At 41.8% G+C, this 25,038-nt stretch overlaps 1 protein-coding gene across 1 annotated transcript; it reads right to left on the minus strand.

Moving 5' to 3' along the window:
- Nucleotides 1-1,630: 1,630 nt before the first annotated feature.
- Nucleotides 1,631-6,478, minus strand: T265_07071 (hypothetical protein; the record flags this gene model as incomplete). Its single annotated transcript, XM_009172500.1, has 3 exons — nt 1,631-1,686; nt 5,309-5,394; nt 6,387-6,478. 3 exons carry the CDS (start codon nt 6,476-6,478, stop codon nt 1,631-1,633), a joined length of 234 nt encoding a protein of 77 aa, XP_009170764.1.
- Nucleotides 6,479-25,038: the final 18,560 nt, after the last annotated feature.

Genomic DNA, 25,038 nt, shown 5'->3' on the forward strand with positions numbered 1-25,038 from the left:
AGGTTCAGCGATATATTCACGTGTGGCTCAGGAAAATTCCAAGAAAAGGAAAAAAACCCAACCGCATTTTGAGTCGTTCGAAATATAACTAGCATCACAGCTTTAAACCCAATTTTGGATGAAATGCCTTCTTTGGAGTTGGTCTTGCCATTAGTACCTGCACTATCCGAGAGGCCGCAGCATTTAAAACACTTTGAGTTACGATCCTGAAGCCGAAAACTAGTCAGTCAGTTGGCTTCGAGCCTAAACTCCAGCGGTAATTCAAATAAACTGGGCTTCACTTTAGCCCTCAGCATCTCAGCACGAATTGGCCAGAATTCTACGTATGAACTGTACTACTATGTAAAGGCGGAAAACGCAATATTGTATGGAGGCTTGTTCACAGTTCGGCACGTTTCGGTTCAAAGTAACGGTTAAGCTATCTTCTGATAGATTGTTTAATGTGTCCATATGTGTGATTGGTTGACTGCATTCCATGGATCACACAGCACGGACGAAGTCATGTGAGTGCTGTTTATGCCGTTGGCGTCAGTATGTGTTGGCGTAGCAGATTTGTGACATCATTCACGTTTTGTCCTTTGAGATTTTTCAGACGATAGCAGGAATACATTCTCGTGATTTGTTGCATAGGCTTCCATTATGCATATTTTTCACAACAAATGTAGAGTTCCCAGTCGAAATGTAATGCAGTCTTTCTGTGTGACGGTTTGAACTCAAAACGTGACTCTTTCCAAGGCAGCCATCCCCATTTTGCGACCATCTTTTTTACTCTCACCAAATACCCGCTACAGCGTCCAAAGGACGGGTCTTTAAATACCTGATACATCCCATTCGATTTTCTGTGTTCAAATCGACCAAATGTTAGCCCAGCTGTTGAATATCAGCCTGTTTTGTCTGTGGTTGTGTAAAATGGGTAACTTTTCCACTCTCCAAAAGGAAAAATGAAACCGTATTTTATGGCCATATATCAGAAACAGCAGAACTGCAAGTGACAAGGAAGAAAGCTAGTAAACAACTCAAAGGTGCCGGTCAGCAACCTGAGTTACTAGGACCATCGTCCGTTGGTTATTATCCGAAATGACTGAAACGTAGTGCAGAGTGTAATTTTGATAATCCGAATTATTGTACTCATGACAGATGAGCGCACATTGGATCGTTTAACGTTTTCCATTGCGCCTGAAATCATGGGAACCTTCGATGAGTTGGTTTTTTCCAGTCTTTGGGATGTGGTTTCAAACTTATCTAGACGAATGAGCCAACCACGCAGGCTAAATAACATGTATGTCGAGTCGAGGATAAATTTTCCATGAAACAATTTGCTGATTTGTTTCTTCTCGACTTTTCCCATGATTTCGGAGTTCACATGCTCACAGACAGCGCCACATCTTCCTTGTTGTTACGGTAATAAGAAGTTTTCTGACGCGACATCAAAATCAATTAGAAGATTAGAAATTTAATTGCAGGTGGTCCTCTGACCATGATCGGATGGTTGCATTGTTGAGTAAATGAAACCCACACATGAGGTAGTTGTTGACGCTGTGTACAGTGGAAATTTTGGTGTCGCGTACGACTTCCAGCACCGTGTACCCATTAAAGCACATTTTGTATGCTTTGAGCAGTCGGGTGTTATTCATGCCTCCATCATCACCATTTTGTTGTTTTTGGAAGCAAATAGGCAAGGTCTACCTGCAGGTGAGATGGGATGCTGAGCCATTTACGGTGTCCAAAAAGACAGCGGACATATTTACAAGGAACTCGCGATTGTGGGCTACAATCACTCAAAATCTCTCAGATATATCAAACGATCCGCAGCTTTTTGTCCTTAGTAATTTGATAATGTTGATCGTCCCCAGCATTCAGGGCACCATTCAGGTGTATCATGGGCATTTGCACATCCTTGTAGGAACAAGTGTCGTTCGCCATCTTGATGACGTTTAACTAAAAGCTGAAAAATCAATCCATGCTAATTCCTTTTAAAGCAATTTGTAGTACTCTGATGAAATGAGCCAGTAATTAGACGAAAAACACGACTGTGAGGATATTAGTTGTTTGGACTTTTTTGGGACTAACCTCTGTTCTGGTAGATCTAACATCGGGCCTCAGCTGAGAGTTACCGCAAGCGGTGAATAATCGGGAAACTCTATTTCGTACCTCAACGAAAACAGTCAGCCTATGGTAGACGGAGAACATCCTGGTTGACCTTTGCCTGATGGATCACATTGAATGAAAATTGTATTTTGCAATACTCGTTTTGCACACCAGTTAAGTCTCAATGAGAGATTCAGCTGAATCTAAGCTGAGGCTCTCATCTATGATATTAGTTTTAATTGAATTTGCTACATATGTTACCTTTGGTACGACACTCAAAACGTGGCAGTATATTTTCAAGAAAGAACACTGCCCATGAGTTCGCTGGTAACTCTTCAACAGCCTGTCATCGGTTTCTTGAAGATCACCAAGTAGACACAGTCCTTGGGTTTTCAAATTTCTATTGTAGTTGAGCCCGGATTATGCTCTATTCGCGAATAAGACTCACTGGTACACAAATGTGGTTCATCCTGAATTAAGTTAAAACCAACATGATGCGCAAATGAGTGTAGTTTATCGAAGTCCGTGCAATACTACTTGAAGTAAAACATAGAGATCACAGAAACTCACAGACTACACCCAGCCCCCAAGTCACAGGAGGGGCAAAACTGGTCTTGGGCTTCTGGAAAGTTTTCAGCAAACTGTGAGTAGTGTTCTGTCAAGAAAATATCCTCGACTTTTGCCTATCTGGGGGGAATGAGTTTGGTTGCGGCCCCCATCAGTGTAGAACAGGTGGTTCACCTTTACTTTGAAGGCATTTCACCTGCCTGTGTGGTTCCTCTGTGGTAGCCAACCCATGGAATTTTGGCGAACCATGCGGAAAAACTTTTAAAATTAAGAAATTTTCACCAGTTGAGAGGAAGAGCTTTCAGCTGCTGATGAGTCCTAGAAATGTCAAAACGTGTCACCTTTATCTCACCATTTACCCCAAACACAAATATCCTCAAGAGCTCTTCTATTTATTCTTGAGGTGTTGTTGAGTTAGCATCTAATGTGTCTGATGAACTCAACATCCTAGTGTGGATACGTTTACCAACCCGTATTAGATCATCAGGAAAAATCCATAGTGAAGAAAACACCTCAGTTCTGGTTGCTTCCAGATGCTGACCCCCTGCAAACGTTCTCTCGTATCAGAGAAGCCCCTGGGTATATACTTTATACTTTTAAATCCGGCCCAATGTTCAAGTTCCCAATGAACCTTCTAAAAGTTCTTCGTAACTAGGAGTTAAAAATCCAAATTTCTATGGACCTCTGCCACGCACTTTCAAATACCGTATACCAGGATAAAACCGGTGCCACTCTCCCCTCGTTGTTTAGTCGGTCTTGTGTCATGAAATCAGTTTTCGGTAGTTTAAGCCTTTTACGGAGTTATTAACTCAACTCCTCCAGAGAGTTTTCTTCACTTTTCGTACCGTTCCGTAATGGCTTTGAGGGGCATCAGAGATATTAATCTGCTAGAATACGGTCCTCTTTTTAACCACATCGAAAACAATAAGTACTATGAATAGCCATCTCGGAGTGTCCTATCGTAACGCGCTTCATTTCATTATAGGCACATTCAACAGCACAATAAGGCTGGTTCCACTGCGCTTTCTAGGAAACCTCTGCCTTTATAGCTCGTTAACGTTGCACACTTGAAATTAAAACAGTTTTTCACTTACTCTGGGATAATAATTAATCCACACTTTTTACTTCCTGTGTTACGTAATCCAACAGGTAGTCTGAATAAACATCCAACAGAGTTTTTGGAAGTTGAGACTTCCTATTATCAAATTTCCACTACGTTTCTGCTTATGTTCCTATCGACTCGGACAAATTTACCCGGCAGCAAAGATCTCGCTCGTCACCCGTGCGATTACAATTTGATTGGTTAGATTTTGAACGTCTACGCCAGACCACCGAAGTATTCATCCAATCAGCAACCAGCATCATCAGCATCAAATGTTGACAGGCCTAAACAGACAGGTTAGGCATCACGTGAATGTCTATAAAGCGGTTGGTGTATTTCTGCCACGACTACCGCCACTCTGCAAGAGCAGGTAAATCGATGCTCACAAAAGTCAATTGCCAAACACGAAATAGTCCAAGAGCATAGTGAATGTAGGGGCGGTCGGTTAGTAATGGAGTTGAAGAAAATGTCAGAAAATGTGGAAAATCGTCGGCAGGCTTGGTGCTGCCCAAAAATAAATCTACAAGATTTTTCAGCAGACTTATGAGTTGTATGTTACGTCTATAAAATCCACAGATTGTTTTCTAAACTTTTTTGAAGCGATGGCATCTTAGTGCATCCCAGTTGTTGCCAAACTGATTGAGTTGGTGGGTTTTATCCACCAAATTGTGTCAGTTGTGAGTATGTGCTTAATTGGGTTGTTCGTAGTTATTAAGCAGTCCTCGCTGTATTTCGTCTAAACATACGAAAGGAATGTATGGTACGTCACGGATAGCCTCTAGTTGAAATTGCCAGTTCATCTGCTATTCTTAACTTTTTTCAAAGTTACTTCGTTAGCATTCCATTATATCGTATCGACGTGGTTAGCATTTTATCCCCTTTTGATTTTTGTACGTATTCAGTGTATACATCCGAAAACGACTTACTGATACGCCCTGGGTATTCTGGAGTACTGAGTCTATAACAAATTCACGAAAGCGTCTCGATGGCGACTGCTGTGCCGACTAGGATGAGTAATAGCTAGGATTAGCAGGCAGTGAATGTGTGCCCAGTGTGGATCCTGTAAGTGGTGCAGGCCCCAATACTACTACTCTCATACACGTTTTTTGTTATCTTGATAAACCTGGACCACCAGTTGGGCCTGTTGATAGTCTTAGAACTGCCCCTTTTTAACCCTTTCTGCGGCGCAGCGCAAGCCGTACGTGACACCATCTACTGTGCGAGGAGTTCTATCGGCGTGGCTTAATGAGCCAAGCAATCCGGAAACGCATTCTAATGGTAACTTTGTCATTTCAGCTGTTTTTCTTCAGATCACTTTCTAATCACAAATAGTAAAACCGATGTTTAAATCATTTCGCAAACTGACGATGACCAAAACCCCGGATCATACGTGGCTCGAGTCAAATCCGCTAACCATGTCATCAAGCTGACCTCGGGAAATCCATTTCCACCTGGCCTAGGCGGGTAATTCGGTGGGTGTAAACGGTTGAGGTTTCTATCTGTCTGAGCTTGCCGAATTTTTTCCTGTTTACGGCAGAAACCTTCGCTTACCTGTAATTTCTCGCCTAGACCCTTGCTCACGATAGTGCATTATGAAATCAGAAGCTGTATTTCCAGCTTGGTTATAGATAACAGGCCTTTTGGAAACCAAAATAAAGGTTAATATGGACAAATGGGCAATTTTGCAAAAATAACCTCGATAACCAATGCACCAGGAGGATTCGAAAACTGAACGTTCGTTTCTATCCACACGACTCTGATGGCGCTCTTACCAGGGGAAAAATTGTCGCAGAACACATTTTGACTGTATACTTCAGGTACAGTCAGATTTTACGTGAAAACAAATTTTACCTGATTGCTTTGAAGAGAAACCCCATCAATTTAGAAAGCCTGCATCTACAGAGGAAGTTTGCTGCAACAGTCTTTAAGCCTTTCATAAACCTCCTGTAACATGTCATTAGAGGAAATACATTTGCGAAGGATCTTCTTTGCGTAAGATTTGTTTATTGAACAGTGTTTTGTATATATTTGGTAACGAGCCTTTAGTAATTTTCAAATGAGCGATTCTAGGTTATACACCACACTCCATCACAGAACCACAGTCTGCAACGACACAGCTACCAAGAGAAGCGAAACCACTTCCCCAGGAGAGGCCAAGTTTCCTTTTTCATTGTTCGTGTTTTGTTTTGTCACCAAGTAAACTGTCCCTACTCGAACAAGCAACGATAAATAGAATTTGTACAATAGTAGTGATCCACGTCACGTTTCTTCGTGAGGTCCACTAAATCTGGTTGAACAAGCTAGCGCGAAATGATGATACCATGTAAGAGGGAGTATGTGAATGACGTCTTTTGCAAGGTTTCCCTTTAAAACTTGGTTGTTCCTGAAGGATTCTTGCGGATTATGAGTCTTGCATAAAAATTTGTCTTGAGGTTTTCTACAGCCGACAACTAATAAAACACCATTTGCTTATGGGCTTGTGTGAACCATAGGACCTTAGTTCTCCTCAGATATCCATCAGTTGTTCTCCGAATGTCAGAAAATATTCCCTTGGGATATATTAGGAGACATCCGAGAATGTGAGTGTGTCCACAAAGTGTATGAATCTCACGTCCCTCCGTTTCATCACCTAAGATCGACACGCTCGAACAACGCTGAAGCCAACCAATCAGGGCTAGGTGGTGATCGATCAATTAGAAGGCTATCCGAACAGAGTGACATTCATACACCATATTTTGCTATAGAATGATAGATGACAATTGTTTCCTCAACCTTGTCGTCAACATCCTACGAATAGTACCGAACAAGGGTTACGTGCTCACCCTGCGTATAATAATCGCCTGGAAAATGTCACCAGCAACCCTCGAGCACCTTTTAGTTAATATAAAACGAATCATTCTACCTAGAGAATGCTCCATCAGTAAGCACTGTCCTTCAGCTAAATTGAGGACTTTTATAGATGTGGCTGTGAAACCACTCTTGAAAACTAACAGGATATCTTTGAAACGGGTCTATAGCTGATCAGAAACTATGTTCCTTGATCTGTGATACGAGATAAAAATCTCCAAACGAAATACCGCACTCCAGTAAAATTATCGGTTTGTGGAGTTAAATTTGGAATGACTTTGAAAGTTCCAGACCTTTGGTCCCACATGCTGCACTGTCTTCATGAGTTTGAAAAGGGACTGGTTTACGCCGGTCGCCTAACTAATATAATAGCAATGGGATCACTGTGCTTAATGCGGTATTTCCCATATTCTTAGTCAGTTTGGCCCCGTACAAATACTCCACTCCATCCACTAAAAGGAATTGGATGATGAAGGTTTTTAGCGATCTAATAGTAAGCGAAGTTGAGTGACAAGTACCATTGTTTTTTTTTGTGAAAGCACACATTAAGTAATTCTGCAGTCCAATCCAAGATATTGTTTTGTCCCTCTGCCTGTCAGACGAACTGACGTTAGTATTTTTGTTGCACTTGTTAACAAAACTGGCAGAAGTTGATACGCGAATATTTTCTGTCGATTGTTGGGTTTGCGACCCGCCCATCGGTGTTTTCAAATTATTAGGATGGCTTTAAATATTTTCCACATTGGACATCTGATTATATCTGTCAAATATTCGATCAGGTAACAGAACATTTTGATTTTCTGAAGGAAAAATACTCTGATTGGATTTCAACAAAAAACTTAGCTGAATCCACCAGAGCCTCTCATCTATGATGGTGTTTCTTAACCGAAAGTGCTTCACAAGGTCACCTCATGTCTCACGATGTTGTAGATTTAGCAAAAAAACCCGCCCTAAAGTAATACGCTATTCATAGTGTTGCTGAAATCTCTTCGGCATTCCAAGACCGGTTTCGTCCCTTCACTTGGGTAAGCNAGCTGTCCGCTCCAGTGCAGAATTCACCAAATACACTCATTACTTTTGATAGGAGGCTCAGCCGAATCCAGCTAATTCGCTGTCAATCAAAATAAGAACATAATGACGGGGGGATTCAGCTGGGATCAGCAAAGTCTTCCGTTTAAAACTACCCAATGTGCAAATGAGATTATTTGACGGATTCCTTCTTATTTAGACTTAAACAGGGCAAAAGGTTGACGGAAACTCAGGGACTATGCCTAATTGTTAAGCCCGAAGTAAAAGGGAGAAAGCGGTGGTGGGCTGTTGGAAAGTTTGCATCAAACTAATTACTGGTGTTTTAGGTCGACAAAAATGAAACCGTTTCTCATGGTCAGAGACGAATAGAAGTAATAAAAAACTATTCAGCTGATCTTAATCTTCGCATCTCATTAACACGAGATTTTTTCAAATGATTGCTTGAATTCATCGGAAAATTAGGGCAATGGACGAAGACTCAGTCAGTGAACTGAAGATAAAACCACAGCATCCCACAGCAAATAGTTGTGATAATTGCTAAAGAAATAGTTACAATGGGACAGAAGCTTCCTCGCGAGAATTTCAAACCAGCATTTCTGCGTGGTTTTAACCGTGCGAAAATATAAAAACGTTAGGTTTGTAGTTTCGTAACTAATTTTGATTGAATAAACGCTGTCCCCACTTTGGTACCCAAGTGTCGAAAAAAGATTTACCAACAAGGAACACCATCGCCCTAGATAGGGCGCGATTTCAACCTGGAATGCAGGCAGTCCGATCGGCATTGGATGAATGCTGATACTCGTCAGTTGCGCTTTTGTGGATGCCTGAACACTCTTCACCGTCGGGCATGCTTCAGTGGCAGCATTGAACACATCATCGACTGCTGCTACCGAGTAGATTGACTACTTGGGCATCCGACAGGAAGCTGGCTTTTCCGGCCCGGATGCCTGATGGCCCCTCTACTGCGATTTTCATGGGATTTTGGGACTCAGTATTATCTGAACCTCCTGATATACGGGGACACTTCTTTAGGGGATACCACCAGGAACGCAATATGGCTACGAAGAAATACGCTCTATTTGCTGATGGGATAAAATCTCTGTTGGAGTTCCTAAATTTTCTCATACTATCAATAGATATGTAAGGTTGCTAACCTGCAAAATTTTCATTGGATTACCAAGTAATCCAGTAAGCTATGTAACCTTAAAATAATGGTGCGAATTTAAAAACGGTAAATAAGGACCACCAATAAAAAGATTTTTAATGGTGACATTCTCGATATTTGCAGTGAAGTAATGAAAGTGAATGAAATAAAATGTAAGTCTCACGTTGAATGTGAGTAAGAACATCCTAAACCAGAGATTCAGTTGGGTTCCAGGTAAGTATCCCGTCAAAACCAAACTGGTATACAAATGGGTGTGTTTACTCAAAAATTGAAATATGTTCAAATAAGGAGGATTCTTCAGGCGAATAATGATGATCTACTGTCAGTCAAGGCCAGCAGCATGTCACGCAAAAAGCACATAGGATGGGCACCGATTCCTTTATCTTGAGTCATTGCGGACATTTTTATGTAACTGTTTTTTGCATAATCCGTGGCGGGTGTTCCCAGTAATGAGAGACTTTTTACTTGTTGAAATGTGGGTCGGAAACAAACCGTGTTTGTTTACCACCTGTGAGCAAAACGACATTCCTTGTTATCAGCGAAAGTTTTTTTGCTTCTTTGAAACTAGGGGCATAAATCAACCACCTAGGTTCTTCCTCTCGGATTTGTCTAAATATTCACTTACCTCTCTGATCCAAAAACTACTGTCTTTGAAACGGGGACATCGTTTCTGCACAAAGAATCACTTGAAGCATATGGAAACTGTAGGTTATCATAAACGAGAGATTCAGTCGAGTCTCTCGTGAGAACCAATTGATTTGCAAATGAGTGTATTTCTCGGAAACTGTACCTCCTTCAGGGTACAATTCCAAGATGTTCAGCTCCGTAGTCCCACGTAATCTGTGACGTTTGCGGCTACCTTAATAGAATTGGATGAACGGCAACGTCCATTTGTTTTCCGTTACTAGATTGATTTTCTAAGTGGTTTAGAGGCATCATATAATTCCTTACGTCAATAAGGTGTGAGAGTTTTGCGATGGTTAATGTGTACACCTCACCTATGCGTAGTTTAACATAGAGAAAAGGGAGTTGTGGTTTGGTCAACTCCCCGTGTGCATATCGAAATTTTAGGCAGTACATAATTTACGCTGCTCTTTTGAGTTGACGGAAATATCTGCTTGGTAGATATGGGTCTTATGCACTGCCACATGAAATCACAGAATGGTGGTCTACTCAGAAGAGATATACTGCATATTCTTCTGAAAGTGTGAGAAAATTTTGCAATTTTGTTGGAAATTTCATCCTGTATATGGAGCAATTTTATACCGACGTGATGAAAAGCATAGTATAATCGTTTCGTCCTTATTGAGGACCATCGGCAGTGCATATCTGGAGTAATTCCAGGAGGTCATGAACCCGCGACCTCCCAGCTGGTAGTTCGAAAAGAAACATCTGGTCATGAGAGGTTGAGCAGTATTGTGACTAAAAGGTAAGGTAAGCAGCACTATATCTTGTCTATGTGTGAGTTAATCACCGCCGATCTGAAGCAGGTAGCTGAACGGTTTAGCTTTCAAACAACTACCCTGAAGGTCACGGGTTTTATACTCCCTACTATGCTTCCAGAACATGGGATGGGACAGCTAAGCCATTATGTTTACATATGACTGTATTTTGACGTGTGTTATGGATTTTCATGAACCAGGACCCAACATTTTGCGACACAGTTGTTCAGAGGTTGGTTATCTCTCGTTTGCTTTCATTCCTTTGAACAGACCCTGATGTAGATGTGAACATGTACAGCTTTTGGGAACGAAGTACGTACACCAAGTTTATGGGCGACTTGCAATAAAACGTCTGTGCTGGGAATTTTGTCTGAGTTATTCAGCCATCGTAAATGCAGTAGTTTAAAATATATTCATTTAAAAATTCCACCTTATTGTTTGCTTACGTGATTGTTAAACTAGCCAGGTGTGACTAGCAGGTACATTTCACACAACAATAACAACCATCTCTGGTATGCTCCTTAAGCTCAATGTTCAACGTTCTGAACTAATAATACTTGATACACTGGGAAGCTTCATATTTCTTTTGTTTTAAATGAGTCAAAAGCCGTTACAGACTGCGGAAAACTCACCTGGTCGGGAAACTTCCGAAGAAATTACGACACCGAAAAATTAAAATAGCTTCGGCTCAGGCTGTGATAGCTAGTGTAGAAGCAAGCGTTTTACATGTCAAAATGTCAGATCTGAGGCACACCATCCTTTTGAAATCCTTTGTAGCTCCTTGAGTAAAAAGATTCCATTTCGTGTGGACGTAGAGCACTGTTAAGCAGATGGAAAGAAACCAGTTGATCGAAAAGTTGGGGAAATGTTGGTTTCAACCGTAGAAATAAGACAAATTCCAAGGAGCTTGCCATATGGTCTGTAACCAACCAAATTTCTCGCTAATCACTCATATTACTGCTTGCCTGTAAGGTAGCTCATTGATAAAGGCCAGAAATCTCTGAACAGAAGGTCCTGGGTTTGAACCCAACTCCAGGATCTCGACTGGTTCTGCCTAGGCTTGAGCAACCGGGAAGTATTCCAACCTCATGCTTAACCCGATTGGAATAAAAGTTTGGCAGCGACGGGGTTTTACATCTGAACGATTATCGTTTATTCATTATTCGTCCGCGAGAATTACCTACACTTCAATGCTGTGAAACGAATTTCAGTTTGGTGTGCCTTCTGTTATTATTTGCCGTTTTTCTGTTTCCTGTTCAAAAACTGACTGAAAACTTCCCTGTTGATCCAAAGTTGAACAGAATCACTCGATAATAACTGAAGTTATTCTGGTGTCCTTGTGCAAGTTCTTCGCTCAGTTGAACAGTGTTAGGCGTCCGATTCAAATAACTACTCTCCATATGGGTTGGGACTAACGATACTCGGTTTGCTCAATGTTTTATCAAACAACCTGGTTTGAACACTACTCTGTCTAGTGAGAGACGGATAACGATACACTCAATATTTAAAACGAGAAACGTACTCGGTTGAAACTCAGGCTGTGTGTAAAGACATACAAGCGTTTACGCCGAAATGAACCATCGGATCCGGATCAGTAGTGACGATCGAACATTCATTTATGCTGGTAGTAGACCGAACGTGAGCGAAATTTAAACAAACACACGTTACAAAATGGTAACGTTTTCAACCAGTCTATCGCACTAGGTTGGTAGTTGACACCATCACGATCTCCTTGTTTCAAGCCATCTAATTATGAATATATGTTGCACTCAAATGATACACTCCAGTCCCGAAATTCCATGGAGCTGAGTCGAAAAGAAGGGAGGACCAGGAAAATTTGAGATGGGTGTAACATAGATGAAATATTGGTCTCGAGAATCACCGACTCTAATAACAGTCACACATTCACAGCTCAACCCGGAAAAATACATCTCTGGGTAATTTGACCAGTGCTTTTGTGTAAAGGGATGTTTAATCATCAGAAGTGGACTAAGGTCGTGGAAGCTGGGGAGTCGATGACAAGGACCGTTGGTCGTTACCAACCGCCGGGGAAGCGTCTATGCACTTCAAAAGAGTAAGTGGGACTCAGCTTCGGAGTTGGCATGATGCCTCTAAAGAGTTACCGAATAGACCAGCTGCTGTGACCTACCGGACAATGATAAATGAAAATAGGTGGTGTGCAAGTGACCTTTAAATGGGAAATCTGTGGGACGGCTGATAATACTGGTAAGGCATGCGAGTGGTTTGTGGTTTTCTCGTAAATCTGTCTCGTGTCCAGTGGACGGTGTACCCCATGGGGTTAATTACGTAACTTGTAGAACGGCTTTGCAGCGTTCATTTACAATTGAACAGTCAATTATTATCCACGAAATATGAGGAATACGCGTGAGGATGTTCAGCTTTTTTTAAAAAAAGTACATATGAGATGTTACTTTCCTGTCCAGTAGTTTGTACCCGGTTAGTGGGTGTTTGCTAATAAAGGACTTCGCGGTAAAGGGTGTTTTCTTCTTACATTTGAAGTTCTTTTACTTTTTTGCGTTTAGTTTTATGCAATAAACACCACCTCTCGCTAAATGGGGTTGGTGGAACCCTCATTTTGATGTCTGTTTGCAAGACTCTTGGTGGAATGTACACCATGACATGAAACCTTGACTCTTGGTTATTTGCCTGGTATTCATATACGTAGTTCTAATTTTTTTCTGTCTATGGTTGGTGCACCGAAATATATGTCTGTCAGTATTTCTGGACAAGTGCTAAGAATATTTTGACTATTTACATTCTCAACCCCAGACGTTTCGTATTAACTCTCTAGATAGCAAACAACATACTCCTCTTTGCAGCATGGCAAAAAAGTTCTTTTTAGACATGGCTCTGTAGCCCAGCAATATTTCTAGTGGTTTGCCTTACATCCAAGTCAACTGCCCGATCACATCTGTTCTCTAATGTACAGACCCAAAGTACCCATGAGTAGTGTGGAAGTCTATTGCAAAGTCTGACGCTTTCCTTGAGAAAACATGCATTTATTCGCCAGCATGAGGCTGATGTGGTTGAAAAAAGGAGCTTGTTAGTTTCCATACTTTTACTGCCTGCTACAATGCTACTTACTATACATCACGTTTTGCCATGGTTTGTCACAGATTGCGTGCTTTAATTATTTAGACATTACACCTGGCGCATTTTAAGACACTTGACTGTGGAGTCTTTAACTAACTATCATTTAAATTGAACGATCGGGTATATTACAACACAGTGAGAAGGTATAAACCTGGGGCTATGGAATTTACAATCTTACTTCCTCAGTTCCAGTGAGAAAACATCTAGTCAAGAGAATGAATAGGAGTTTAGATTGAGTGTACCGCATCAGTTCCAGGAGCCTGTTTCAAAAGCCAAGACCAGCATTGGATCAGTTATCACGTTCGAAATCTTGCAAGTGGTTTGTGGTGGTTGTCTAGCAGAGTCAAGTTAACATGCGGGTGGATGGAAATGATAATTAATCATATGACTTGATTATTGATCACTGAGCACTTTGCATATGTGGGTACAGGTTTAAGAGATTCACAGACCCACATCTTCACAAAACGCGCACTGAAGTGATCGAACCAAGGCGTTAGCTTCGAAGAGTTTCCTAAAACTAGAGTTGTTGTCAGTTCCATACTTTGTTATGCACAGTATCGAGGCAAAGCTGAAATTCAATCCACAATAGTTTATCTGCGATTGATCAGGTAGTTCTCAATGATCAGCAAAGAAGTTGAGCCAGCTTTTCTTATTGTAATTTAAGTAAGATTCTGGGTGCACATTTTCTAAATCTTAGTGTCACTTTACGGTACCGAGTTATTTCCGCTGCTTTCGAGAGATAGTCGGTCAGCCTAGTTTGGGATTCAGTTGCTCAAACAAACTCCAAATTTATTTTGTCACGGCAAGTGATGATGCCTGAAGGTAGTATTGGATTTTGAGTACTTGGAGCACAGCAAAGTAATGAGCATTCACATCACATCATAGGTTCACGGATCATATATACGGATCAGATAAAATACCAGGGAAAAAGTAGTGGGTTCAATTTTCTAGAAATCAACTCTGTCCTCTGAGTAGCTCTTCCGCGGGAGAATACCTTAGTCACACTTTGTATTCGCCTCAAACTTTCACGCAATACTACGTCACCTTCGTTCATGTGTTCTACTTCTGGAAATAGTGAGTGTTCGAAAGTGTTCTCTATGACAACACTCTTCGATCACTTCAAAACGTTTCTTTCGGAGTTCCTAAAATGGGCGTTTTAAGGGGCCAGTCGTCGATCACCAACCCTTATAGTCTGTACCAATAAATTTTTGCGCGGGATAAAAGCATTCACTTCCGCACACAACATCGGTCAGTTAAATGCAGTGCGCACACACCGACCGGTTTTTCCTGTCGTAATGCTAAACATCCACGGCTTATGCGTATTAGATCTTTTTGTTCGTATTTAACTAAAGTTTATTCACTAGGCTGACTAAATTTTGTTCACCATGGCACTCTGACTCCGCGTGGATTAGAAGCTGATCGCACACCAAAGCACATATATGAGTAGTGTTGGATCAAGAAAAAATATTTGGATATCATGAATACCATTCTAGGTGAACCAAACTTATGCAAAAGTAGTTGAGATTATTGTAAACTGTGAAAAAAGTTTGATTTCAGGCAGTTGGTACTGGGACAAATTTCAAACGATCAACTAACACCTCTTTCATGCTCAGTTGTAAAATAGTGTTGAAGGAAGCTCGGGCTTGACCGGCGAACCCCAGTGGGCATGTAGTTGCAGGAGCAAGTTACAGCAGTTTACTATTTCCATTTTAAGTCGAATTGTGTCAATGGTGACGGGGATGTGAATAAAACCGACTTAAGGTGCACCGTGGTAAAAGCCGCATCAAAGAGGGTGGTTGGGACAATAGCAGGACGAATTGGTCTCCAAACAAGTTCACTAGCAAAATGTGCTAGAATATTTGGCGAAAGTCTGTACTCTTGAACTCGGCTTGAAGAACGGCGCGTTAGAAAAGTAAGTTATCCGCTTGGGATGGAGCGGCTTATACCAACCCTGTTCAACAAACGGAGATCCGTCGAAAACTAACGAAATTCCTCCCTCAGGAACTATTGACAAACTAAGAGCAGCTTTGCCATCCCTTCATCAGATGGGAGTACGGATTTCTAAAAATTAGTTATGGTGACCGATTTCTTGAAGTGTTTTGAAGGCAGAAAAATGCTTAAATCCTGACTGGAACTCTCGCAGTTTATTGCCCCCTTGTGTATCGACTGTTCAGTTGCACGTTATGTTGTTGATCCATTCACTGTATCAATTAGTGCATTGCATTCTTGGATGACTTATAGTTTCTCACGCGTCGAAGTTCACCTTGTTCATCGGATGACTTACAGTGGTGAAAGTCAGTCACAAACCAATTGGTTCCTTTCTTCCTCATTCGAATCAAGTTGAAGTGGCTAACACGGACAGTCACATTAACTGTGCAACAGACCGAATGGGTTTGAAAACTGTGACCTCAGGTACGGGTGATCTTCAGTGGCCATTACTGATGTTCGGCTGACACGCGTTCAACAAAATGCTGACAAACTTTTGCGATGGCCCACCTTGGTCGATAGAGGAATACTTTCCTGATAGCTTTTACTGTCAGGAAATTGAGCACGTCCACCCAAACCAAACAGACGGCGTTCCCCAACTGACATAACACGCAAGTCAATGTCACAAACGTAGTGGTTTGACCATTTCGCACACTAGACGCTCAGCTTCAGTCGCCTACTGACCTAGTCAGTCCTAGATAAAACGTGAAGTGGTACCTTGTTGTAAAGAAAACTACTCACAAGTTGGCCGACAACACTTCGACAGTCCATGAACGGTTTCTGTGTACAATAAAAGAATCATAGTGAGGCAGTTGGGATGTACGCGGACGTCTCGAAGCGATTCGGGACATATTATGCAAAATGGTTATCCTTGTAAGACCTAGTAAACAGGGGAGTGGCGATTCTCAGTGAATTTCGAAGGGAGTGAAGTAGGCCCATAACTGGTTGGAAAGCTCGCTTTAAATCGATTTTTATCGACCACGATAGAAGTCAGGTTGGGGCCATTAGGTTGTGTGCTAATGGTTTTTGATGAGAAGGTAGCTTAAACGGAAGAACTTGTGGACCTGGTGACGAGCGACAAATGAAAACAGTGCCGGTCCAACCTAGAGACGGTGTCACAATTTGTGGAACTATGGCAGCTGTGAATGGTATTGGCATGTTGGAGCAAATGACGCTCGGGAAAACTGCTTGATGGTCGACGTCTACGCATTTTACAAGTTGTTTTAAATAGTCTTTTCAAGGGAGTGAGTAGGTGATCGCTATGCTAAAAGTTCTTCTTGGGTTCAAAAGTGAAAATGCTAGTTGAGAATTCGTACTGATATCACTAGATGTTCGATATATTTTGGGGACTATATCTCCAAATTTGAAAACGGGGTCCCAACTCATGGATGCTACAAGGGATGGAAACATGGTTGTTGTTCCGGAAACTTGAGCTGTGTTGCGCAGGCAGATCGATACTTTTGAGGAAAAAAACTATTTTAACGAGGTGATCTAGAGTCAACTGGGCCAGAAGCGATTTAAAGCATATAGAACAGAAAGTGCCTGACAAATGCCAACAGTCTTACTGCTAGGAAAAACGAGTAGTGAGATAGATGGAGGACTTCTCGAAATGTCGTGATAATTGATGAGGAAGGGAGCACGGTCAGGAATGTCCCCTTTGAATAACATCAAGAATGTCGGTCTGATGAAGGGAGTTGTCAACTTCTATCATCCGTTATTATTTTGTATAATGGGATTTCCCTTCCTTCCGTTTCCACACACCTATCTTTTCAAACTAGAAATCGATCATTGTATCACTCACACCAATCAACTAACAGTCCTTGTAACTTGCGTTTAAACCCCAGATTCGATCTCGTCAGGTGAGTTTCATCACCTGCGATCCTTTGAGTTGGTCCGATGTGATCCTTGGATAAGCCTACTGTTGTGTTACGTTTCTCATTTTATTATTATATCTGCAGTGCCAAACCTGTCAACAAATATCCAACAGGATGATTCTAGCCCGGCGTTTTTGCGGGAAGCACATCTGACCCACCTGATTGGTGGACGCGGCCAGTGCGCTACCCAAATAACACATTGAGTACAACTGTATTGTTCTGTTTGTAACGACGGAGTTAAGTGAAACGAGCGAGCTCCGTGGATTCTTTCTGAGAGAAAATTGAAACAAACGCGTATTCAATCAATTAGTTCCTTGAGGAAACTAGCAAGTACTCAAGTGGTATAGTTCAGATTTGTCAGATGGATCCGCACTGCGTATTGAGCAAACACCCATTTATCCATGTTGCTTGAGTAGATTTCCTCTCTTCAAAGCTCTCAAAAGGAATGATTCGCTCCGGCCATCCACCGCGCTTAGTTTATAATCCGAAATCTCCTGACTGAGCTTGCTCCTAGAAATCTTTGCAAAACAATCTTTGCAATATCGGGTATTATGGGAAACGGAAGTTGTCGTTATTTTTCCAAAACCTGCCACCTATCTGTTTAAGGCAGGTTACATACCCAGTGAGCCACGTGGCTTCAGCTATCTTCACTCACATCCGAAGAAGAATTCCCAAAAGTGCACATTCAAGAGCGCGAATCTACCATCAGCTGCTGCTTTTCGGCTTTTCTCATCGTAGACCTTCGGAAGCGAGAGGGAGCGAGTGACTTGCTAGCGTCTCTGTTAGTGTCCAGTTTGCCGGTGAAAAGATGGATGACACTCCCGATCATACACAGTAAGAGTTGGCTTTCAATCCTGTCCAATCTATTAGTATTTACTGTGATCTGAAGTCACTGCAAGGAGGTGACTAATTGTGCTAGTCGTCAGTACAGGTGTTAGCAACGTCACCCACTTTAGCCCAATTTTGCCGTCTATTTTGAGTACTATGTGCTAGTGAGATAACAATCACGCATCCCGGACATCAAGCCTTACCAACAGCACCAAAGTGCGATAGCAATGAAACCAAAACGAAGCTTTCTGAGGGACTACAATTCCTGTGACTTAGTCGTTTTACATGAGCTTCGCCTCTCTAATAATGGCAGGAAGATGGGTACTTCATTATCGATGTTCACTAGGTGATAATTAACACAGTACTGGTCATATCCTACACAGAGGCATATAGGGAGCGTGAAGGACTCCCGCGGCTGTTTCTGCGAGTCAACCAGTGAGAAGCTAGACATCAGTAGTAAAAAAACGAAGTGAATGAACCGTAGATCTGATCACCTCATTCGTCTTTTTACTTACCTACCCAACTGCTACACCTTCATTTTCCTACAGTTTAAATACCTTTGGGATCGAAACCTTCGAGCATTCACCAAAACAGTCTTGTAGATTGTCAGACGCCACTGTGTAGACTTTAGGGGTCATAGGTTTGTGCGTCACGTAACTATGTAACCTCCTGTTATAATTTAACGCCAAAGTTTTGATTACAAACACTGAGTATATCAGCATAGATACTCAGACCGGTTAAATCCAAATTTGTAATCTTTTACAGACTCTGATCGGATCGGATTGATACTATTTCTTGCTCTAAAATAACGCCATGCCGAGCATAATTCACTCACTACCACCATCGAATGTCGTTCGGAGTGAATTAGCTCCAAGTTATTCTAACCATTGATTCGAATCGGTGAACCTGAAGTTTGGTCATTCAGTCCCACAGGGCTCCCGGGTGAACTGGGTCTATTCGTGGTTCCGAGCAGCGGCATGTGATTGGCGAACGAAGAATCGCTGATTAATTTTTCGCCACTGACTGCATTTAAGTAGTGGTTCCCCCTTTGAATAGCGGACTAAAGCGGAGTTAAAAATTCCTTGGTTTTGAAATTATACTGCCAGGTTCCTATTCAAAAATTTGTCGGTGCCTGACATCCAAGATCTCAAAGAGTGAGCTCACTTAATTGAGAGAGAGTGTGTGTAAAACTAAAGGGCTATTTAGTGGCGTCGAATATTCAAGGAATCGACAACTTGTGGAAGGTGCCGCGATGGCATCTTTCAAGGTGACGTTGGTTTGAGTTCGAAAGGTCAGCTTGCTATGGATCCTGCACACTCGACTTCAGTTGAAATCACTGACCAGGAAGTCAAATAAGGCGAAATTCATGGATAACCGTACAAATAATTACGCACAACCACTAACTCCGCGCTACGCACTACTATGCTCCCTAATAACGCACTGATGATGTCACCTCTGTTGGTAATGAAACGTTTGCAATCAAATTGCCCAGCTCAGTGAACAAGCCAACGACCAGCAAAAAGCCTTGCTACGCTTGCTGCTGCAGAGGCCAGTCAGTACATGTTATTTGAGAGGGCCTTCTCTTAATGTACTGAGGAGTGTTTGTGGTATGAATCCACCAGAATAATTGTTCCAGAGCAAGAATAGGGAATCATAACTACGACCATCCACGACAAATATGTATTTGTAGGAAGATGACGTTTATTAGTCAAGTTTGGAAGAGGAACAGTCTACTCTTACGGACTGAAACCAAAATGTGGAAATTCGTTCAAAGCAGGAATTGTCGATATCAGCCATGATAGGTTACTCGGTAGATATGGCTGGAGGATGAGTTTACTCTGCTTGTGGTTCAAAGTAAACCCATCTAAGTGAGTACAAACTCCATTAATCATTCCGGAAGGTAAACGTTTGTAAGAATCAGTGTTGGTTGTTACAACCGTATGGAAATTGTTCAAAGTGTCTGCGCGTAAAGTGATTCCTTGAAAAGTTTCAATCAATAAAACAGAGTAATTCTCTATTCTCAAGGTGGCTAAAATCCTTATAAGACCGACCATCGGTTTTACCTCCCCTGAAGCTTGTATACTAGACATAATATCAGAGCTCCCATCAATCGTATATTCTACTTGAACATCATATACAAGTGATGGAATGTACTCATCCGCAAACTGCACTGGTATTAACGACAGACTCACCTGGATCTCTCGTTTATGAGGAAAATATATTTCGATTCGTGCGATCACGTAACAACTGACACCTGAGGCTGCTATGCTCAGAGCATTTAGTTGTGTGTTTCCTTATTCTAAATGGAGGTTACAAATGAATATATTTTGCTACTCATGTGTCTGCGTCCTTTTCTTCTTGCTGCTCGTGTGGTGTCGCCCACACTAACATAAATTTTATGTAAACGTAATGCGATCTTCACAGAGAGAACGTTGAACAACCCACATCCCAAAGTAAAGTGTTTCACTGGAGAGTAAGAACGGTGGGCATAAGTCATTCTGTGCAGAATATATGTCTGCGACGCGCGAAATCACAAGCTAAGAATTACGAAGTCTTGGGATTTATCAACAAAATGCGGCACTACACGTACGAAACGCGTATATGAAAAAAAACCAAACTATGGGGATTTTTGTATAATTGATGTGTGAGTTGGTGCAAGTCCAAAGAAAGCCCGATTAGAACGCCAGTCCGATGTGAGTTACCGACAAACGTGCGCGCACAGCACATGGTAATGCGTACGGCCAAAGTGAGTGCGTGAAAAGTTCATCAGAATGGGTTCGACAAAAGATCAGCATTTTTCTCCATTTATTTTTCTCCAAGTCGGTTGCCTTAACCGAGTAGTATCGACTATTCACTGTGAGACTTCAGCCTCACCAAATAGGATGCAGACCGAGTACTCTGAACATTTTTGGAAATTGTTTTCGATGTATGACCATTGAAATTTTGGCCGAATTAAACAAACAATTCGCATTCTTCAAAAAATGATCGTTAGTAACAGGTGAGCGATGGTCACCGTTCAGTCAGCACAACCTTGTGTTCTACTGTCCAAGTGGCAGCTTGATTGATTACCACCACCTCTAGGTCCACCAACATCATCAAAACCCCGGCTTGATTCTGCGAAAAAAATCATCTGAAACTTGTGAGTAGTGTACTTTAACTGTCATACTGAAATGTTGAAACGTGATTGGTTGCGGCCTGAAAAAACAATTTATTCATTTGATGTACCAACTAGCTCTTTGTGTGTCTTCTGTGGCTGCTAGTTGCTATAAGAATCTGTTATCTCATGACCGATGTCTACAGTATTCTTTTCGCTTTGCAGAATTAGTTCCAGGTCGGGGTCATGCCCTGCACTAAGATCTAAAAGACCAGGTTGAAATTTTCCAATGAACCGAGAATTCTTACTTGTTCGTTTGACTAGTGAGCAGTCCACGTGCCGTCGCTTCGCATGCACTTCCGTTCTAATTTCACCTTGACTAGTTCCGACGAATTTTATACCCACTGTGATTTGATTTCAGCCACCAAATCATCCTGAAAATACTGGCTAAGGAAAGAGAACGGCTTAAATATCGCTTGAGCATATAAATATCAAAGATGTACTGAGGAATTTTGTTCAGAACCCTATTCGTGTCATTTTGCCATCATTGTGTTCACTACTACACAATTTATTATTAGTCAGCTGTTTGCTGAGAAGTTAAAACGCTCAGCTACACTGGAGGATACCCCCGTTAAGCCGAGATGTGAAACAAAAACTAAATGGCGCAAGTGTTTGAGTGGACCCATGCAAGATCCCTATTTTTAAGATCCATTCTCTTTTTTACATCACATGCAGTTGTAGTGGAGGCAAAATAACCACTGATTTCGAAGGCGATCAGACAATCCCTCCTAAGGACACTGGTGGCTGTTTGGTCACATTTAAACAATGAGTACATAAAGTGTGAAGCGCTAGTTCCAAGTAGAAAAGTTGAGTCTTTAGCCATAAGCCACGGCCTTGGGATAGAGTTGAAAACGGATATGTATGGATTAGACCATCTCCCGGGGGTCTTAATTATTGGATACTATATAACTTAGAAACTTGAGTCTTATAATTTTTTTCCAATAAAGCAAACACAACGCTTTCTTGCTGTTTTCTTCTCTCTGGGTTGTACGATCCTTTGTTAGCCTGTTTCTCCTGATAGCTAGGCAGGGGTATATTTTTCTGGCTAGGTTCTCTCCCAAATGGTGTAGTGGGTTATACCCAGGGACGGACACATTAAAAAGTAATCGGATGTTTATAGTCAAGATGAGCTATTTTGAGCAAAATTAGTCGGTTGTGTTACTACTTTATTGCCTGCACTTTCCTAAAAAAGTGGTTTCTGTTAGTCGTCCAAGGGTGAAGTGCACTTGTTCGTAAATCCACATGCCCTTGACAGCAATGAAAACAAACTGAGAATATGCAAGCTTTTCTGTGCGTATCATGTACACAAGGATTCGGAACGATTCAACGGCTGATTGCACTCTAGTGGCAACTTTTAAAAAACCCAATACCGATTAAAAGTTCTTAAAGTTTAAATAACTGAATAATGGTGAAAATTCGGTAAGTTTCTCCCGCATGTGTGTAAGCTTTGATACTGTGTGTTCATACGTCTCCGGTCGACCGGATGCTGGAATTACGTTAGGTCACGGAGAAAGGTTGGACTGGGAGCGTATAAACTTTTTGCACGCAGCCCTCAAGTTGACTCGGAATTAGTAATACAAGAGTTGGCTTATTTGTCTGACCGGCTTGTCCCTCTGATCGTCATTTGCGTAGTCCAATTTGTTCCCAAAGTAGATTTTTAGTTATTGGTTTTGGTGTAAATGGGGCGAAACGAAATGGTCGCATCTTCCGGTCTCTGCGTCCCGATTGTGACATTCCAGACGGATGCTACTTACTAACTGACAGTAGCCGAAATTATTGGATTCAAAACCGTCTGAGTACCAAACACTGAACAATTTAAAAACTTGGCGCTTGCTTGTATTTCACCATGGGGAATCTGTGCTGTCTAGCCTGTTTCTCTTCATCATTGTTGATTTCATAATATATGTTTGTGTCCACAACCTTTCCTGTCTCATTGTTGCAGGTCGAACAAAACATCATGTTATACGTTATTATTTTCGAAATCAATTTCGTCGCCATCATAATCCTCGGACTGAATCGCTTTGCACTCACAAACTAGGGTTGACCACATAACCATCCTTTGTTTATTTTAACCCGAGTCTTATCCAACATCAGAGTGCCAAAGTCTAGTTCCTGTTCACAATCAGAAGGGGCAAGGCGATAGAGTGAAGGTGAAATTCGGAAGTACTGCTATTTGCGACTGGTCTGATATGAAATCTAAGGGGTACAGCCTATTCCCCATTAGAACAAGTACCTTATTTCATCAATTTGCTGTTTAAAGGTGGGAAACACGTATTATACGAAGGTTCGGCAAACGAAGCGAAAGATCCGTTGTCTCAGGTCACTTCTCCAGTTGACCGGGATTTTGGCCACAGCCAAATCCTCTTGAACTTTGACACTTTGGACTTTCAAGACACTATCGTGTGGAAGCATTCAGTACGGCATGTCACTGGTCTGTTAAGTGTCCAGATGACTTGTGATCGGGGAAAAAGTCTAACACATCAAGTGGTTCAACCTAAATTTTGCGGTGGTGTGGAACCAAAGTACATCAGTTTAAACCAGACCCATAAATCTTCCCTTGGAGTGAGACGAGCGAACGTTTTCTCAAAATTTGTCTGAAACCTGAACAAATCATTGCCTCTCCAGCTGCCCTGAATTGGTTGGATTATCGGGAATTGGAATATCGACTTTAGTCGATAAGGAAGACCCGAATTTTCGGACGCGCGCACATACCGAACATAGATGACAGGTGGGTAGAGTGGAAGAGACACGGTGACTTTGTACCTTGTCCAATCGACGAAATAATGTTCGGCATCTGACATTACTTAAAAAAATACCACCGGGTATATCGCCGCCATTCTGTTCGCTAAGCTGCTCAGAATCTGGGTTGAAAAGTTTTTACCTACTTTCGCTTTCCTGAGTGGTCTCGACAGTCGGTAATATTACTTGACATAAAAAACCCGTTGCTTATCAGAAGTCAGTCTATCAATGATGTGTGGGCGACAAAGTAAACGACGTTCATTATTTAGCGTACACTGAGAACAGTTTGTGTCAGATTTAAAAAGGTCAGCGAATGAAAAGCTCAGTTTCAGTAGCCCGATACAAAACCCCATTCAGTAGTAGTCGCATGTTCGATAGAATATTCCCCGATAGTCTGGTCGGAATACCTGTGTCCCTGCAAAATCGCTTTGCCATCTGTGCACTGCTCTCCGTGGTTATATGTTTGCACCGTCGGAATGGCCGCACATTAGGGCGCGTAAAGTGAGTCATTTCCTTCCCCAGGTATGCCTTTCCGTTCGCAGTGCACTACGCAGCAGTACTTGCAGAAACAACAGTTGCCTTGATGCATTTCTACAGCACAAAAGATCAGCCATTTAGAGTTTAATCGTATAACCCGTCTACTACTCGGAATATCGCATTTTCATGAGAAGCCTACTGGCGGTGATCCCAAGTTGCTGATTTCTGCATCCTTGTCTTATTACGTTTTGCTTCGCCTTTGCTTCTATATGGGGCTAATATACCGTCTTTAATTCTTCCACCTGTGCATTAACTTTTATTTAACCTTAAGTAAACTACAACCACTTTTTGACCTTGAAACGGCGCGCTCACTTGAACAAGTTTACGTGAGGGTTGTCCATTCGTACACCTCGTGATTTGATTAGCTCTGGACTTTGGCTAGGCCCACCAAACTTAGTTGAACAGGAGCACGTTGAACAGAAAAGTAGGGAAGCTGGTATACTGACTAGAATTGAGGTTTCATTGCCTTTACTACCTTTATTAATTTGTTGTAGTGTCTGGTCACGTGCCAAAGCACCGTCCTTATATCTGATGGAAAGGAGATATGAAAACTGTTTAACCGCTTT

This window comes from Opisthorchis viverrini (assembly GCF_000715545.1).
Source record: "Opisthorchis viverrini unplaced genomic scaffold opera_v5_157, whole genome shotgun sequence".
Classification (NCBI taxonomy): Eukaryota; Metazoa; Platyhelminthes; class Trematoda; order Opisthorchiida; family Opisthorchiidae; genus Opisthorchis; species Opisthorchis viverrini.